This window comes from Megalopta genalis, chromosome 3 (assembly GCF_051020955.1).
Source record: "Megalopta genalis isolate 19385.01 chromosome 3, iyMegGena1_principal, whole genome shotgun sequence".
Taxonomy (NCBI): Eukaryota; Metazoa; Arthropoda; class Insecta; order Hymenoptera; family Halictidae; genus Megalopta; species Megalopta genalis.
The window spans coordinates 20349826-20368426 of NC_135015.1; the positions used below are offsets into that span (position 1 = coordinate 20349826).

The 18601-nt window shown below is 39.5% G+C and overlaps 1 protein-coding gene and 1 long non-coding RNA gene across 4 annotated transcripts in view; both read right to left on the minus strand.

Moving 5' to 3' along the window:
- nAChRalpha6 (nicotinic acetylcholine receptor alpha6) overlaps window positions 1–18601 on the minus strand; it is a 587858-nt gene that overhangs the window by 210045 nt on the left and 359212 nt on the right. For all 3 annotated transcript variants that reach the window (XM_033478260.2, XM_076520266.1, XM_033478258.2), the window contains exons 7-8: window positions 16234–16309; window positions 5922–6116 (exon numbers count right to left, since the gene is read on the minus strand). In XM_033478260.2, the coding sequence (XP_033334151.1) occupies window positions 5922–6116; window positions 16234–16309 (271 nt within the window). The remainder of the gene's footprint in view (window positions 1–5921; window positions 6117–16233; window positions 16310–18601) is intronic.
- Window positions 15721–16172, minus strand: LOC143259167 (uncharacterized). The gene is made up of 2 exons (XR_013032988.1): window positions 15953–16172; window positions 15721–15856 (listed from the first exon to the last, which is right to left on the minus strand). It is a non-coding gene; the product is annotated as an uncharacterized LOC143259167 (long non-coding RNA).

The window sequence follows — 18601 nt, forward strand, 5'->3', positions numbered from 1 at the left end:
GAAAAAAAATCGCAGCCGGGTCTCTCTTGTTTCACATTAAAGAAGAAGGATCGAGCTTCTTTCCAGTGTAAACGGCATCTCCGGAAAAAATTTTGCAAAGTCCGTGCATTTCGGCAAACTTGGCAAAATCAAGATTTTCAATGTGACAAACATGACCTCGCATTTGAAGGGTTCTAGCGGCGAGGGAGTATTAAACTTCGAATCCAAAAACACTGTCTTAAAGCAGAGATTTCGAGCTTTAATTTAAAGGAAAGTTCGTAATCTTTCGATAATTTTTCGCAGAGTTATCGTCGGTCAAAGTCGGCCAATTTCCATTCATTTGTCTATGACTATAATTTTGTCGAGCAGTGTACTTCGACTGCAGAAGTTGTCGTCTCTTTTCGGACGGAAGTTGTTCTGCAGGTCGTCTCTCGTGCCACCGATTTGCTTTAACCGGTCCGAAACAGTGCTCAGAATCTTTTGTACGAGACGAGAGGAGGGAAGCGCATTCACCTTATTGGAGGGAATCCCTGACGCCGGATGCGAGGCGGCATCGATGCACGTTCTGCACGGAATACGAATGCAACTCGCCGAGTTTTCCTGTTTACGCGCGTCTCCTATTCCCGAGACATGAGAACGGGGGATTTATCGGAGATAGTGGGACAATCACGAAAATTCTAGGATCCCGAGATGTCGTTCCGCCGCGGAGAGAGAGAGAGAGAAAGAGAGAGATAGAGATAGAGAGAGAAAGATAGAGAGACAGATAGAGAAAAAGAGAGAGATAGAGAGATAGAAAGAGAGAGAGAAAGAAAGAGAGAGTTCGTGATAAAACTCCCCGAAACCACTGTGGATGAGGGTTGATGAGACATTGTACGGTGACCGATCCGTTCGAAACTGCTGGTGTGAATTTCAGTGATTAATAGACTGCAAATATCTGCGCGAACCTCCACGCTTTGTTGTGGCCAACAATCGAGTCTGATATTTCTCAGAAATATTCGGTCGATCCGCAGATACGCGCGGTTTCAATTTCAATTTTTTTTTTTCCCGCGGAATAAATGTCTGACAGACGGAGTTGTGTTCGTTCGATTTCACTGCAATTCGACTGTGTATTTGAATCGCGTTTTATTTCGATTAGATTGTAGTTCAATGAGATTGTGATCCAATTAAGCAATTTAATTGTATTGTATTTCAATTTCATTGTAGTTCCACTGGATTGGAATTCAATTACGTAATTCAATAACTAATTATTTTAATTGAGAGTGGAATTGAAATACAATTGGGGATTGAAGTACAATGGAATTGAAATACAATTGAGTTGAAATACAATGGAATTGAAGTACGATTGAATTGAAATACAATCGAATTGAGGTACAATCGAATTAAAATACAATTGAATTTAAGTACAATTGAATTGAAATACAATTGAATCGAAATACAATTGAATTGAAATACAATTGAGTTGAAATACAATGGAATTGAAGTACGATTGAATTGAAATACAATCGAATTGAAGTACAATTGAATTAAAATACTGAATTGAAATGCAATTAAATTGAAATACAATTGAACTGAAATACAATTGAATTGAAAGGCAATTAAATTGAAATACAATTGAACATCGAAGAACTGAGACACATTTCTATACCTTCTAATCAAATAAAATTTTAATTATTCCTTGCAATTGAAATATTAACATAATTTGTGATTTGTTATTTATTAGAGTAACTGTACACGGAGTTCACAAACCTATTATTATTCTATAATTCGTGACTTCAACTCAATTACATCGTAACTCTCGTAATTAACGTAACCGAATTACCTAGTAATCTGTAATCGTACTCCCATCGAATTACAAATTACATTGTAATTTAATTGAACGTAGATTTGAATTACGGTTTACAATCCGATCGAATTATATCGTAATCGAATCACTTCGTAAAATCGTAATTCCGCGCAACTCCGACTGTCAGCCAACCATTGCGCGACAAAATTACAATTAAAAAAACCGCACGACCTATTAAATTCCGTAAAAAGGTCCCACACAATAATCGACGAATGTTCATCGAAACAGTCAGATTCTTCCAAGATTCTGTAACATCTTATACAGCCTTTGCAGTCCACTAATTACAAATCTCGCATATCGATGTACTTCGCTGTAAATTCGGCGATTGTTCACGTATTCGTAACAATATTATCGTGGACCACGCAACGAGGTCGCTGTATCATCTTCGACGATTACGATCAACGAACTGATCCCGATCAATTCACCATATCGATGGCTATAAACGCCACTATAAATAACGAGCTCCTCACGTTCAAGCAGAATCCTAGCATCGAAAATGCAGTACACTTAGAAGAACACTATAAAACATAACCCCGATCGGAGTGCGAATACCTCTGCGAATGTTTGACAACGATGAGAATCCCAATCGATCGATGATAGTATTCGACGTAATATATTTGAATCAACAACAATCGAATCATCGTCGGTTAACAGCCGAGTCCTTCCTGCCGAAAGACTCGCGCGACAAATGCGAGGAGAAAAAAGCGTGTCGCGAGGCTGCCATAAAATGACCGTCGCTCGCTGGAAGAGCAAAACCGGCACGTTCCAGCACAATTATTTCCTGCCGGGGCATTTGCAACTCGAGAAAGACCGTGCTCCTTATTAGGGCGCCGCGTAATCCGATGCGACGACAATGCTCGTCTCGGATTCAGCGTCGCGAGGTAAAAAGCTCGCGCTGGTCAAGGAACGCCTAACGAACGTGGGTTTCGGTGATCGAAGAAATCCGATACCGTGCCGGCCATCCACGAGCGAAGAGAACGAACGAAGAGAACGAACGAAGATTGATGAAACAATCAGATGTTGCGGGAATAAACTGCAACGTCAGAGTCCACTCTCATTAACGCCGATCGAAGAAGGGAACCAGTTCCGTTCAGGCTCCTCGTGGCGCGCCGGAGCCGATCCCCGGTGAAACGGCTCCGGGATCGATCGATCCTCGCTTCGCAAAGTGTCCACGGGGCTGCACGGCACCCCGGGATCCGCGGACTCGTGCCCGCGTCCAGGGTGCGCCGTTCAAGGCCGGCCCGATTCGTTTAAACCGTGCATGATCCAGCGAGAACGTCGCCCGACGTGGCGCCTACGGGGTACAAATCTATGGCTATGTATCATTCGCAATGTCGTCCGGCCGTCCGTGATCGAGGGGTGGGTTTCGATCTATCTCGTTTCAGAGGTTCCTTTCATCGTCCAAAACAAAAGAAACGCAGGACAGTCAGCGGTTAGTCGCCGATAGGTATCGAAGTATCAGGGATGCAACCCGATCAAAGTCAAACAGTCGCAAGACTCCAAGTGTATGAGTACATACATACAATATACAGATAGAAACAGATATATAATAGAGAGACAGAGGGGGAGAGAGATAGAGAGATATAGACAGATCTGAATACATACAGGGAGGTGACGATCGTGCTCGAACGAACGACGATAACACGTTGGACGCGCGCGTTTCGACGTTGCCCGGCCGAGGTTTTCCTCGTAATGTGCGGACGCGTTTCTTCCGGACGCGACGATTTTGAATTTACGGGAATGTTTTACGGTCGAGATCGGAGCTCGGCGTCGGTCGAATCGGTTCGAATTGATATTTGTCTGGGTTCGCTGTGCGAAAGAGTATTTTATTTGAATGATGGTTATTCAGTGTTTCGTGGACGGTTGTTGCGTGAATTTGTGAGAATCATTCTTCGGAAATTCGTATTTCGATGGATTATTGTTCGAATGAATTCGTATTTGAATAGAATTTTATTCGAATGAATTCGTATTCGAATATAATCTTGTTCGAGTGAATTCGTAATTCGAATGTATTCTTGTTCGAATGAATTCGTATTCCAATATATTCTTGTTCGAATGAATTCGTATTCGAATACAATCTTATTAGAATGAACATTTTATTCGAACGAATTCTTATTCGAATAAAATCTCATTCGAATGAATTCTTATTCGAATACAATCTCATTCGAATGAATTCTTATTTGAATAATGTTTTATTCGAATGAATTCTTATGAGAATACAATCTTGTTCGAATAAAATGTTATTCGAACGAATTCTTATTCGAATACAAACTTATTCGACTAAATTCATATTCAAATGAATTCTTATTCGAATACAGACTTATTAGAATGAACTCATATTCAAATGAATTCTTATTTGAATGAATCCATATTCGAATGAATTCTGATTCGAATGAATCCATATTCAAATGAATTCTTATTCGAATGAATTCTTATTCGAATGTATCCATATTCGAATGAATTCTTATTCGAATGAATCCATATTCAAATGAGTTCTTATTCGAACGAGTTCGTATTCAAATGAATTCTTAATCGAATAAAGTCATATTCGAACGAATTCTTATTCGAATAAAATCTATTATTCTGCTGAACATCGATTCGATTTCTGTCGAATGAAGTTTGATTCGTTACTATCTATGCATCTCTTATCCGTCATTCGAATAAAATTTCAACTCTGATGCAACTGCGTTCGAGATGCCTTTTCGCGCGGAAAATGAGACACGCGACAAGACAGAGAGCTAGATAAAGAGATCGGCCGAGCTGCATTTAGATTATCGATCGTCGACAGCGTTAATTCGCAACGACAATTTAACCAACGATCGCGTATCCGTTCACAAAGCGTCAAAGTATTTATGCGCGCCTTATTGCCGCGTATTGTTGCACGTTACGTGCACATTGTCGACGCGGATGCACAGCATCTGAACCAGTGTGCACGGCATTTCGAAGTCGTCGGTGTCGATGGATATTGTTGCCAATTAATGCGGCCGTCGTTCGAACTTCATTTCACTGGATTCGCGTCGATCAAAACAGAACAGCGTCGATCAAAACTGCTGCACCGATGATTTTAATGCAGAATACCCATCGATCAGTTAATTTCAACAGCATTTCACGCTCGGAAGACCGTACGAGTTTTCAATTTTTCAATTAATTTTCGCGATTCTCGATCAGTACGTTTCATCGAAAGTTTCGTCTAGAATTTAATAGGACATTTTTAATAGCACACGGAGCATAGATAACAGGAAACGTAAATAACAAGTAACACAAATAAAAAGAAATTCAATTACTTCGAACAATTTTTCCGCGACCAGCGAAACTCGAGTTAATTCTTTGCAGAATCCACGAGCTGTCGATCGATAGAAAATGGACATTTGAAGAGAAATCTAGAAACGTGTAAATTCTCTCTAATTATCATTCAGCTTGTAAACAAAGGCGCGCAATTTCGGAAGAGAAGATACGATTATGCGAGCCTCGCGCCTCGTTCCTATAATCGCGCGATTGCCGACAATTGTACAAACGAGCCGCAGGGCTCGGATAATCATGTCCCCTCTTCCGAGATTGTCCATTTTTGTTTACAATCTGAGAAGATAATAGCGGAGCAATTATCTCGAAAAATCAAGATACGCGACGCGTGATCTGCCACGAAACAGAGAATTCGGTATACAAAAGTAAACGCGAACGAAAGAATACAATTTCTTGTCTATAAAATAATTAATAATAATTAATAATAATTAATAATAATAAATAAATAATAATAATTAATTCGTCTGCCTAGTCGAACCGATTCGAGCGTTCGACTCGAATGACTCGGTTTACTTCGCACACGCGTTTATTTTGCTCCGCGCGGTCCGGTTATTCTGATTAATAATTATCGCGCGAAGCGCAAGACGCGTACGATATACCGGGCGTGCGCGAAATACGGAACGGGTCCGGGCGTTTCTCTCGGTCGTTCGAGCACCGTCGCCGGGAAGAATCAACGGAAACGAAGACAGTGGTGAGACACAGAAGAGATAGTTGAAGGACAGAGAGATACGAACGAAAAAGTATAGACGTGTCTGGCTGGTGTAATATTGCAGGCAAGGCATGCTACGAGTTACGTTACCTAGGGTGAGCTTCTCCCCGGAGTCCGGCGGCAGCGTGAAGCCGAGGAGCGCCATGCTCGATATCAGGACGCACGGCACGATCAGGTTGAAAAAATAATAAAGCGTCCTCCTTCGGATTTGGATGGTGAAGGTGACGTCGACGTACGGCTCCGGACAGCACTGGTACATGATCGTGTTCTTCTTGCCCGGCATGCCTGCAACGAAATCGCCGGAGCCGGTTTTATCAGGGCGCCGGGCATCGTTCAGGCGAACGGGACGTCGACCAGCTTAGACGCACCGATTTGGTTATTCCGAGGTTATTACGCCGATGCGAGACGAGTGGAAAAGTAATCAAATTCCTCTTTATTCGATCAGTTAGCTGTGGCGCCTTCTTTTTAGAGCGCGTCGCGAGAATCGAGCGACGACGAGTATACGCGTCGAACGCAGACATTTCGACGCTGTGGAAATATTGGATCGAACAGACGGTTTTATCTTGTGAAAGTAAACATTTATAAGGATATTCGATAACTGTATTCGTAAGAATTTTATAACGATACAGTAATGTCTCCCTAACTGACGCTCAGATTGCGCACAAAAGTGGACAATTTGGGAAGTGGAGATTTGCGTCAATTAGAGAGACATTACTGTAATCGTCGCGACTCGAGATATTGCCGCTTTAATTTGCCGAGGAAAATAGAAAGATATCGGGTAAAAAACGTCATTGACTCTGAAGACCGCAACTACAATTGAATTGAAGTGCAATGCAATTGAATTACAATGGAACTGAAATACAATTGAATTGAAATACAATTGAATTGAAGTACAATTGAATTGTGAAATACAATTTAATTGAAATACAATGCAACTGAAATCCAATTGAATTGAAATACAAAGGAATTGAAATACAATTGAATTGAAATACAATTGAATTGAAGTATAATTGAATTGAAGTACAATTAAATTGTGAAATACAATTTAATTGAAATACAATGCAATTGAAATACAATGCAACTGAAATCCAATTGAATTGAAATACAAAAGAATTGAAATACAATTGAATTGAAATACAATTGAATTGAAGTACAATTGAATTGAAATACAAAGGAATTGAAATACAATTGAATTGAAATACAATCGAATTGAAATACAATTGAATTGAAGTACAATCGAATTAAAATACAATTTAATTGAAATACAATGCAACTGAAATACAGTTCTCCAAAGTATATTCCAGAATTTTGAGTCATTGACTCTGAAGACCGTAACTTTTTGCAGAAATAGTTTTCATAGTACCGAAATATCAAGGTTATGTCAGGGTTAAATTAACATTATATATATATATATATATTGACGTTATAATTGACATTATTAAAATTATATGACAAACATGTTGGAATAAAAATCCTCGAACATTTTGCGCCTTCTTTGGAACCTTATCAAGATTAGATTAGGATAGCAATGTCACGTTTATGTCACGGTCGTGTCAAGCTTATTTTGCAACTTCTTGCAAAACTTGCAACTTCTTCCGCCTCTTCTTCACGACGAGTATACTCGTCGAACACAGCTAACTGATTAATGTTATTTCATTATCGTCCCGAGTTTACGAGTTCGAAGATCTCTCGATCGTCGGGGACTGTATCCAACCTCGAAGAGGAAGGTATGGAATGAGAAACGGCGCATTGGCCGCGATCGGTACGTCTAGCCTAATCGACGCCCGAAAGACCGACTGCCGAGGAACCGAACGAGACGAAGGGTTCGTCTCGGGTTTGCCGACAGACAAAGGTTCGCCGGCCGCGAGCAGCTAACGCGAGCAGCTAACGCGAGCGTGTAATTTGTTGCGGGGAAATTTCGATGCGCGCTTAATCACGTGCCCGACACGGGCCACTTTGTGAAACGCTTCGGCCGATCGACGGACGAAATCAAATCGCCGGATTCCGCGCGGTATCGCCGACCCCTCCGCAACGGAACCGGCGATTGAATCTTGCCGACGTGGATTTATGGACTTTCGTGGTGCTCGAAGGCTTATTTTAGGAGCGTTCTTTTTTTCTAGGATTGTTCTTGTTGGAACAAAGCAAAGAGTTATCTTGGAACCTCTATCGAGACCTGTCGTGAGAGGAAGAATAATGGAAAAAATTGTTGGACCGAGCTATGAGGATCTTGGAACGTTCATTGAGATTGAACCGTCGAGAAAAAGGCGGCAAATAAAATGAATAAACCTTGTTGGAACAAAGCAGAGTTATTTTGGAACGTCTATTGAGAAAGATCTCGTAAGAGGAACATGAAAAATAATGGAACAAATTCTTGGACCAAGCTATTATATTCTTAGAACGTTCATTGAGATCGTTCTGACGAGAAAAACATAACAAATAAAATTAATAAGTTTGTTGGAACAAAGCAGAGTTATCTTAGAACGTTCATAGAGCAAGACTTCATAAGAGGAACCTGGAAAATAATGGAAAAAAATTCTTGGACCAAGCTATTATAATCTTAGAATGTTCATTGAGATCGTTCTGACGAGAAAAACATAACAAATAAAATGAATAAGCTTCTTGCAACAAAGCAGTGTTATCTTAGAACGTCCATTGAGAAAGAGATAAGAGGAACACGAAAAATAATAGAAAGAACTCTTGGACCAAGCTGTAAAAAACGCGACGAATAAGATGAATAAGCTTCTTGGAACAAGCTAGAACTATCTTGGACTGTTTCTCGAGAATTATATCGCGATAGGAACACGAGAAAATGACAAAAAACACCTTGCTGCAGGGCAGAACTATCTTAGAAGGTCTATTGAAAGAGGTCCCGCGAGAATAACACGAAGAATAATCGAAAAGCTTCTTAGAACACGCTGTTTCCACAACATTTTTCGATCCGAGCTTTCGACTATTTGCTAGGTGCACTCGCGCACGCTTGCACCGTTCGCTAGGAGCCTATATAGCAGAAAATTGAATCGCGTTGTTGCAATAAGTACGGCTAAGGGATATTTCCAGAAATCGAACGCTTTTCGTGGTTCTGCTGGAAATAGCTGCGGTAAATTCTCCCTAATTTTCCGTCGGCTTTTAAACAAAACTGTTCAATTCGGAAACAGAAGAGTTACGATTATTCGAGCCGACTCATTTTTAATAGTAGTCGATTGTCAACGATTATAAAAAACGAGGCGCGAGGCTCGAATAATCGCATCTTCTCTTCCCAAATTAAACAGTTTTGTTTTTACAAGCCGAAGAAAAATTTCGCAGAATTTATTGTACTTGATAATCGTGACCGGCTCGAGCTGCTTGTTCGAACAGCACGAGCGTACTGGCACAAGTGCGACACCACTTTAATTATTGATTAATACTCCACTCGGCGGTGCAGCGTATTGATTATGTCGTAATTGACCTACGATTGTATTCGACGCAATTATTTAGCGATTGTTTCATTATGGTCGCTCGTCGTTGTAATCGGACGTTGTTCCGTCCAGACACAGATCGCGAACGCCTTTCGTAATTGCTCGGCAATTATGGGCTTCACACTTTTTCATACGATGCTCCGACGCGGCGACTTCCGAAACAATGCGCCGATAAATTAATCGTCCGAACGAATACTTCTTTTTATTCGAATAATTCGGAATTCGCCACAAATTGTTCCATGTGTTCGTTCGAATAACTCTTTGATCGAATGACTCTTTAGTCGAACGAATTGTTGTTCGAATTATTCGAATAATTCTTCATTCGAATTATTCGAATTATTCGACAAATTATTCATTCGAATTATTCGAAAAATTCGACAAATTCTTTATTGGAATAATTCGACGAATTCTTTATTCGAATTTTTCGAATTATTCGAAAAATTCTTTATTAAAATAATTCGAATAATTCGAAAAATTCTTTATTCGAATAATTCGAGAAATTTAAATTCGAATAATTCGAAAAATTCCGTATTCAAATAATTCGAATAATTCGAAAAATTCTTTATTCGAATAATTCGAATAATTCGAAAAATTCTTCAATCGAATCATTGAAGAAACGAATCGATAGACTATGGAAAATCGTATCGAAAAATATTCCGTCATTTATTCTATCTCAACGAATTCGAATTCGAGTTTCGAAAAGAAAAGAAAGAAACAGATTTCACCGTGAAAAGTGAAAACGCGAGTTCCGCGTCGGGTTCTTCCGCCGCAAATTACACGCATCGCGAACTCTCCTTAGTTCTCGTCGCGCACACGCTTGAAGATTTCCTCGACATTTCGCGAGCATGGTCGCCGCACACGCGGTGGTGGCACGTGTTCGCGGCGTAAAATCTACATTACCTACGTGCACGCATCGCAAACGTGCGTAACCGCGAACTCTACCGTAATCACCGGCGAAACTTACCTTAAAAACACAAAGAAATTACGTTCGCTTGCCAGCCCCGCGGAGGTCCTTGCCTTCGCCGTGGCTGTTTGCGCTCGTACAAGAAGCTTTCGGAATTTAATCGTTGCTTCGTCTCGGTCCCCGAAAATAGCCGAGCGCGACTGATGATGACACAGCGACAAACTTGGAAACTGCTTCGCGAACGACCACGTTAAAACGTCGGTTCACACGGCTCGCACACGTGCCGCGACAATTGACGGACATTTCAAGCGCGACATTGAACAATTTTTAACACGTTAATCGGTCGCGCGAATTTCGATTTAACGTGGTCCGGTCGTACGATCTCTGATCTCGCGTTCGTCGTACTTTTTGCGAGCCGATCAAAGCCAGCTTCGAGATTAATTGTGATCAAATTTGTCGACTGCTAAATTAGGGAATAATATCTTCCTGCGAAGCTGGCGAGAAAAAGTAGCAACGCAAGTACTTGTGAACAGAGTAGCGGAGCCAGTTACTGTGGCGCGAGCTATTCGTTCTTTTTATTCAAAAATAAACGAAACGGAAAAATTAAAAAATCGTATTGTTCTATTTAATTATCGAATAAGATGTATTGAATTTTTCTTTACTAAAGAATAAACGAAATAAAAGAGAATAAAAATATAGCATCTTTATATTTATCGAATAAGACGTGTTACAAATATTTTGATTAAAGAATAAACGAAATAAAAGAATTAAAAAAATGTTATCTCTATATTTATTGAACGAGTCGTGTTAAACCCTTTGATATTAAAAAATGACTAAAATAAAAGAATACAAAAAAATGATATCTTTACATTCATCGAATAAGACATTAAAAATTTCATCAAAGAAAAGATGACAAAATTTCACATGTCTTATCGAATAAATATAACGTTAATTATGCCAAAAAATAAACCAAAGACACAGCAATCGGTCATCACACCACAGTAACCGGCTCTCCACTAAGCTCTGCTTAACAAATGAATCGAGCATCTTCGTGACGCAGCAAGATCGTACACATTTTTCGTATTCGCAAGGAGTTTCCGTTTCCGTAACAGAACTTACAGTAACGTCTCTCTAATTGACGCTCAGATTGCGCACAAAAATGGACAATTTGGGAAGAGGAGGAGATACGATTATCCGAGCCTTGCGGTTTCTTTTTATAGTTATAAACTGTCCACAATTCTAAAAACGAGTCGCAAGGCTCGTATCTCCTCTTCCCAAATTGTCCATTTTAGTGGACGATCCGAGCGTCAGTAAGGGAGACATTTACTGTACACTTACTTGTTCGTCCATGGTCAAGATCGTCGCGTGAATAATTGCGTTAACGGTAGCTCGCAACGAATTATCGCCGGAGAACCGAGTCGTTCCGATCGGCTACGACGATTCTGATAAGAAAAGCGTACATGTATATGGATGTCGGTCACTTGTTGCTGCGCCGGCGGGACTCGTTTCTCGGCTATTTTAAAACTAATCTCGCAAACAGCGTGCGCCGGTTCTATTCGGCAAAAGCTGCGATGGCTACACCTGCGACTATTTCCGGTCCGTTGATCGTTGTATACACCTTCGTTCTTAAACCTTGTGCGGGAGATGCGGATTCGTTCCATTCTCTCGAATTGAAAGTTATATAATAATAATATTAATATAATAATAATATATATTAATAATAATATTATTAATATAATATTAATATATATAAATAATAATAATAATAATAATATATATTAATATAATATATAATATATAATAATAATATAATAATATATATAATATATATTAATATATATAAATAATAATAATAATAATAATATATATTAATATAATATATAATATATAATAATAATATAATAATATATATAATATATATTAATATATATTAATAATAATATAATAATATATATAATATATATTAATATATATTAATAATAATATAATATTAATATAATAATAATAATATTAATAGCGTTATATATACAACGCTATTGTGCTCTCGAAGATGTTAATCGAGGAGACGAGATCTTTAATTGATTTGTATGTCAGGTTTTTTTTCTTGTGCATCGGGACGAAATGTCTGCGATTTTTCGCTGATAATGATCGCATAAATTATTATCTCATAAATTCGTCAGAAATCTTGTGACATCATTTTTTTCAGGATATTTGATATTAGAGCGCAGATTTTTCTGGAAAATTGTCCGCATTGAGTGCAAGAAACGCGTCATTTAATTAACATTAATTTAATTGATATTCTTTTTTTTATTGGAACAATTTCAGAATATTCTTTTTTTTAATATTAGAACAATTTCAGAACATACTTTTTTATTGGAAGAATCTCGGACTATTCTTTTTTATTGGAAGAATTTCAGAACATTTATTTTTACCGGAAGAATTTCAGAACATTCTTTTTTATATTGGAACAATTACAGAATATTCTTTCTTTATTGGAAGAATTTCTGGATATCCTTTTTTATTGGAAGAATTACAGAATATCATTTTCACTGGAAGAATTTCAGAATATCCTATTTTTATTGGAAGAATTTCAGAACATTCTTTTTCATTGGAAGAATCACAGAACATTCTTCCTTTATTGGAAGAATCACAGAATATCCTTTCTTATCGGAACAATCTCAGAATATCGTAATAGAAGAATTTCCGAGTATCCTTACGCTATTTCCAGTCATCTAAAGCCAACAATTATTCACAACCGTTCCTTTATAAAAACCGCCGAACAAAATCCGCGCTTTGCGCAAAGATCCACAATCTATCGATCGATAAATCGGAAACAAGGGAAACCCCGAATCCCTTCGATCTCCTCATTGGTCCCGAACACTCGTCTGGGCACACGTCTTTTCCCAACGTATACGCAAAACGTCCTAAGCGAGCCGAACGAGCGAAACGCCCGAAAGCTGGGAAAGCTAGGAAATATTAATCCATTCCAGGGAATTGGCGAGACCCTGAAAATTGATCCCGAGGATCGCGAAGCGGAGCCGTAAAACCGGCGATATCCGCGTTCGACAGCGGCGTAACCGCGCGAACGAATGGCGAGCGCAGATGGGAAGCTCGCCGGAGCCCGCGCGCGCGTCGCAGGAATCTAAATTTATTAATGCAATCTCACGCGGGACAAGTTCCACCGAGATTCTCCGCGCGATTCTTCATCCACGCCGTTCCGAATTCTTCTTCGTTTTCGCCGAGCTGGTCGAACTGTTTCCATGGGCCATCCGTGGGCCATTCGTTCGCGAGGGTGCCGCGCCGGTTGTCGTTTGAGAAACTTAGGGAAAATGCACCGCGAAAATGCACCGCGAAAATGCAGCGAGATTCTGCGCGCGATTCTTCATCGGCGCCGTTCCGAATTCCTCTTCGCTTTCGCCGAGTTGACCGAACTCTTTCCATGGGCCATCCGTGGGCCATTCGCCCGCGAGGGTGCCGCGCCGGTTGTCGTTTGAGAAACGAAGGGAAAATGCACCGCGAAAATGCAGCGTGATTCTGCGCGCGATTCTTCATCGGCGCCGTTCCGAATTCCTCTTCGCTTTCGCCGAATTGACCGAACCTTCCATCCTTGAGCCATTTGTCCGAGAAGGTGCCGCGCCGAGAAACGAAGCGCTCGGGAAAATGCACCGCGAAAATGCACCGCGGAGATGCACCGAGAGGATGTCGGCGAGGATGCCGCGAAAATCGAAGGCGTTAAGAGAAACTGGGGCGTTAGGAGGACGCCCCGACGCGTTGGAGGAATCAATTTACAGGTTTACAGCCGTGGCGGAGCATCAAATCGGAAAGAACCGCGCGAAGCTGGCCATTTGGCGGTCGTTCGGCCGCGGCGTCGATTGAACCGTTTATGGAATGCCTCGAAAAGAGAGTGAGAGAGAGAGAGAGAAAAGGAGAAAGAGAGAGAGAGAGAGAGCTCTGAATCCCTTCGAGTATGGGATCGTCCCAGGGGTTGCCGCGTCATGGAAAATTCTTAACACTTCTATCAGCATTCCTTCACGGACCGATGACACCGCGCGATCCCGGCACCGTCGCCTGTCAAAGCAAGAAAGAAATGTACATGGAAGCACGTGATTTCACGAGGATCTGGAACTCGCTCGTTCGCGACGCTCCGACGAAAAATTCAGCGAGAATCCGAGCGCACAGTAGTACGGTACGTATGTACATATGTACTCTCGCGCTTGCGCTATTTTCATGGGACATACAGCGCGAACATTTCGGACAAATTTCATTGTTATCGGAAACGCGATCGAATGTTCTCGAGTGTCGGGAAATGTTGGACTGGTTTGCCTGTCTTTATTTCGGTTTTTGTTGGAAACTATTTTCTTCGAAACTATTTTCTTCGAAACTAGTTCAATGCTGTTGCGTTTTTAGTAACCATGAACATTTCGGCTTTTTTAGTTGCACAAATTTTATTTTGGGAATGCAATTCTGTGCATAACTGTAGACTCGATGCAATTTTTATAGCGTTATCCGAATGATAACTTGCAACAAATTATCGTATTTGTGTATTTCTGTTATATCTAAATTGATTTTCGAGCACGCGTATTTAAGGAGGAAACACAAGCGAGAGAAAGAGAGAGAGAGAGAGAGAGAGAGAGAGAGAGAGAGAGAGAGAGAGAGAGAAGCCGTGTTCAATCGCCGGTGGAACAGGTGGTGTTCGAAGCTACTTACGCGCTCCTTTGTCCACGAGGTTTGATTGTTCGCGACATTCATTAGCGCCTTGAATACATTTGGAAATAACGAGAAAGGTGCGAATAATCGTGGCAATGCTGGTCGAACGAGAAGATTCTCTCTATTGGTTCGTGATACGAAACACGAGTGGAACATTTGAAGATTTTTGATGCAGTATTTATTAGATAATTTATATAATTTATATGATTTTGATAACTTTTGGTTTTGTAATTTTCAGTTTCAAATGCATATAAATATTTAATAAAAATAACACATAAATATTTAAACACAGTTTATAATAATGATAATAATATCATTATGCAGTATTGACATAATAATATTATATAATAGTATTGTTATTATAATATATTATAATGGTATTATATAATATTAATATATTAAGTATTATAATTAATATAAATATATCAATATTAAAAGTATTATGCAGTAATAATATTACTATATTAATATTGACAGTATTATGTGCAGTACTAATATTAATATATTAATATTAACAGTATTATGCACTATCAATATTAATATATCAATATTAACAGTATTATGCAGTATCAATATTAATATATTAATATTAACAGTATTATGCACTGTCAATATTAACAGTATTATGCAGTATCAATATTAATATATTAATATTAACAGTATTATGCACTATCAATATTAATATATCAATATTAACAGTATTATGTGCAGTATCAATATTAATATATTAATATTAACACTATTATGCACTATCAATATCAATATATTAACATCAATATTATTACGCAGTATTATAATAATAATAATAATAATAATACTGTAATATAATACAATAAACGTCGAATAAAAAATATTTATTCCATAAAATTCTGGTCACACTGAAATGACCCAAACAAAGAAATAAATATCCGTACAGAGCTGTCGTATCTTGCACCGAATGCAGACAATTGCAATTTTGCCTGAAAAAAATTATCACGATTAAACAAAAATTATCATCGCTTTAAACATTAATCAGAGCATCGTCCGTGATATATAAAAAATCATACAATACGTACAACAGTGTCGATCACCCGATCAAGAATAACAAACTACGAACAACAGTTTCTCCTCGTCCCGATGCACAAAAAACGAGCCTGTTCCTGTAACAATCGTTAAACGAAATTTCGTTAAAAACGAGAAACTCCGCCTCCCGTTGTTCGCACAAGGCGAAGAATAAGGAACAAAGCGCAACCAACAATATCGGGAACGATTCGCATTGGGGAATCCGCTGGTGAATCGCGCGGCAACGTTGATATCTTATGACTGGCCTAACGAACTTACGTTCACAGAAACTCACCGATGAGGTACCATTCCCCGTTCATGATGAAATCGGACAAGTCACCGCCCTCGTCTGAGTTGAGTACCAGATCGAGCTGCCGAGGTCAAAGATCGATTAAGACACGCACATATCTACGGTTCACGGGTTTTGTTCTCCGCTACGCCGCGACAGCAAGCAGACGAGCCACGCATGCGGCATGCAACGGAATATACAGGGTGCCCCAAAAAATCTCTCGCAATCCGAAAGTAGGAGATTCCCGAGGTGATTCGAAGCAACTTTTTCCTTAGCGAAAATGCAATCCGGGGCTTCGTTTACGAGTTATTAACGAAAAACCGTGACCAATCAGAGGCGAGATCATTTGGCGCGAGACGGCCGAGCCAAATGAGCGGAACTGGGCTCCGTGCGCTCGTTGGCTGCGCCGCCGCGCGCCAGTCGAGCTCGCCTCTTATTGGTCAGTGTTTTTCGTTAATAACTCGTAAACGAAGCCTCGGAGAAAATTTTCGCAAAGGAAAAAGTTGCTTCAAATCACCTCAGGAACCTCCCATTTCCGGATTGCGAGACATTTTCAGGACATCCTGTATGTGTATGTATGTATGTATGTATGTATGTATGTATCTTCTTTTCTACTGCACTCAATGGCACTACGGGGCTCTCTAATTGGTCTACCGACACGATAGCAAACACAGATTACAGCAGCGTTATGCATTCGGTGGGGAGGGGGGGAGAGGGGGAGACTGAGATGCGATAAATCGCGCGAAAAGGAGACGGGAACACATCGGGGAACAATGAAATGTCGCGAACGGTGTGTTTCTTAGGCGAATACGACGCGTAGGGTGCCAGGTGCGCGAACGTCTACGGACGGAGCCCGAGGATCGTTCGCTTTTGTCATTGACTGTAATAAAACCGTCTCCTTGTTGCACAGGCTGGGTCAGATAAACTCGGCAGCGACGCTGCTCCAGATGATTTTCGAGCGAAGTTGTGGAGGACAGTTTTGCACTGTTTAACAAGCCCTATTGCACTGTAGCAGGATTTTGTTCGCTGATGCATTGGTGCAGTTGCAACATGCAACTGCACTTTTTTCTTAAATGGAAGTGTGGGCTTTTTTGTAGGTAGATCGATTCTATGGAGCATTATCTATAAGAAAGTATTAGGGTACAATGGCGGAAGGATTAATGTTTCGTGAGATATTTTACTTTTTTAATGACGGGGATAAATGAGAGAAAAAATTCCATATAGGAATTTGCGAAATATCTTGGGAAATGTTAATTTTTCTGCTGATGTACCCTAATACGTTTTTATCGGGAATGCACTATAGAATCGATCTAAATACAAGAAAGTGTACGGTTCTGTTTAAAAAGAAAGTGCAGTTGCACTTTGCAACTGCACCGATGCATCTGCGAATAAAATCGTATCACAGGATAACAGAGCTCGTTAAATAGTGTAAAATTGTCCCGTACAATTTTATTTTAAATTCAGCTGGAACAGAGATGCAGCTCGGTCTAATTACTTGACTCACTCTGTACAGATCTTCTTCGGCGCATCATTTTACCGCGAGCTCGCCTCGATTCGTGTGACGTCTTGGAAACTCTTCTGTTTTGTCGCTTTGGACTCCTAGGATTTCATTAGGTTTCTATTTGCTACTGTTGATCGATCCAAGTCGATTTCTCATAGCTGTAGATCCCAAGGGGAACGTGTGAAAAATCTTCGTTTCAGTTTATCAGAATCTTTCATTTGGATTTTTAGTTGCTGTTCCTTCGGAACAGATACAAAGTTTGCTGACATAATTGTTGCAGTCTTGTAATACGTTTCTACACCCAGCATGATGTTGCAGACTGGATAATTCGCCGATTCTCTGTCAGTCTAAATTAATTAAAAAAAAATTGAACTAAATTATATAAAATTATAATTTTATAATTATTATACATATACATATATAATTATAATTATAATTTTATATTATTATATTAAATTAAATTGAATTGAATGAAACTGCAGATTAGATGCATTTGTGACATATTTATGTAAAAATAAAAATTTATATAAAAATAAGCCAAATATATTATATATATTTGTTTATTTTCATATAAATAGATCACAAATGCATCAAATATGCAGTTCAATTCAGTTCAATTCAATTTAATTTAATTTGATTTAATTCAATTCAATTTAATTTATATATTCGCTTCATCTCTATATAAATTTTCATCTCAAATTTTATCCTTATTTTCGCATAAACACGTACTTGAACCGTATAAAATCAAGAAAAAAGTTCGACACGCGCGCCATCATACGTAAAATGCTTTTTTCCACCGCGTTCGGCGCGCGCCCGAACGCGCCTTTACCAATCTGTTGCACTTTGATCGCGAGCCAAACGAGATGCGGTTTA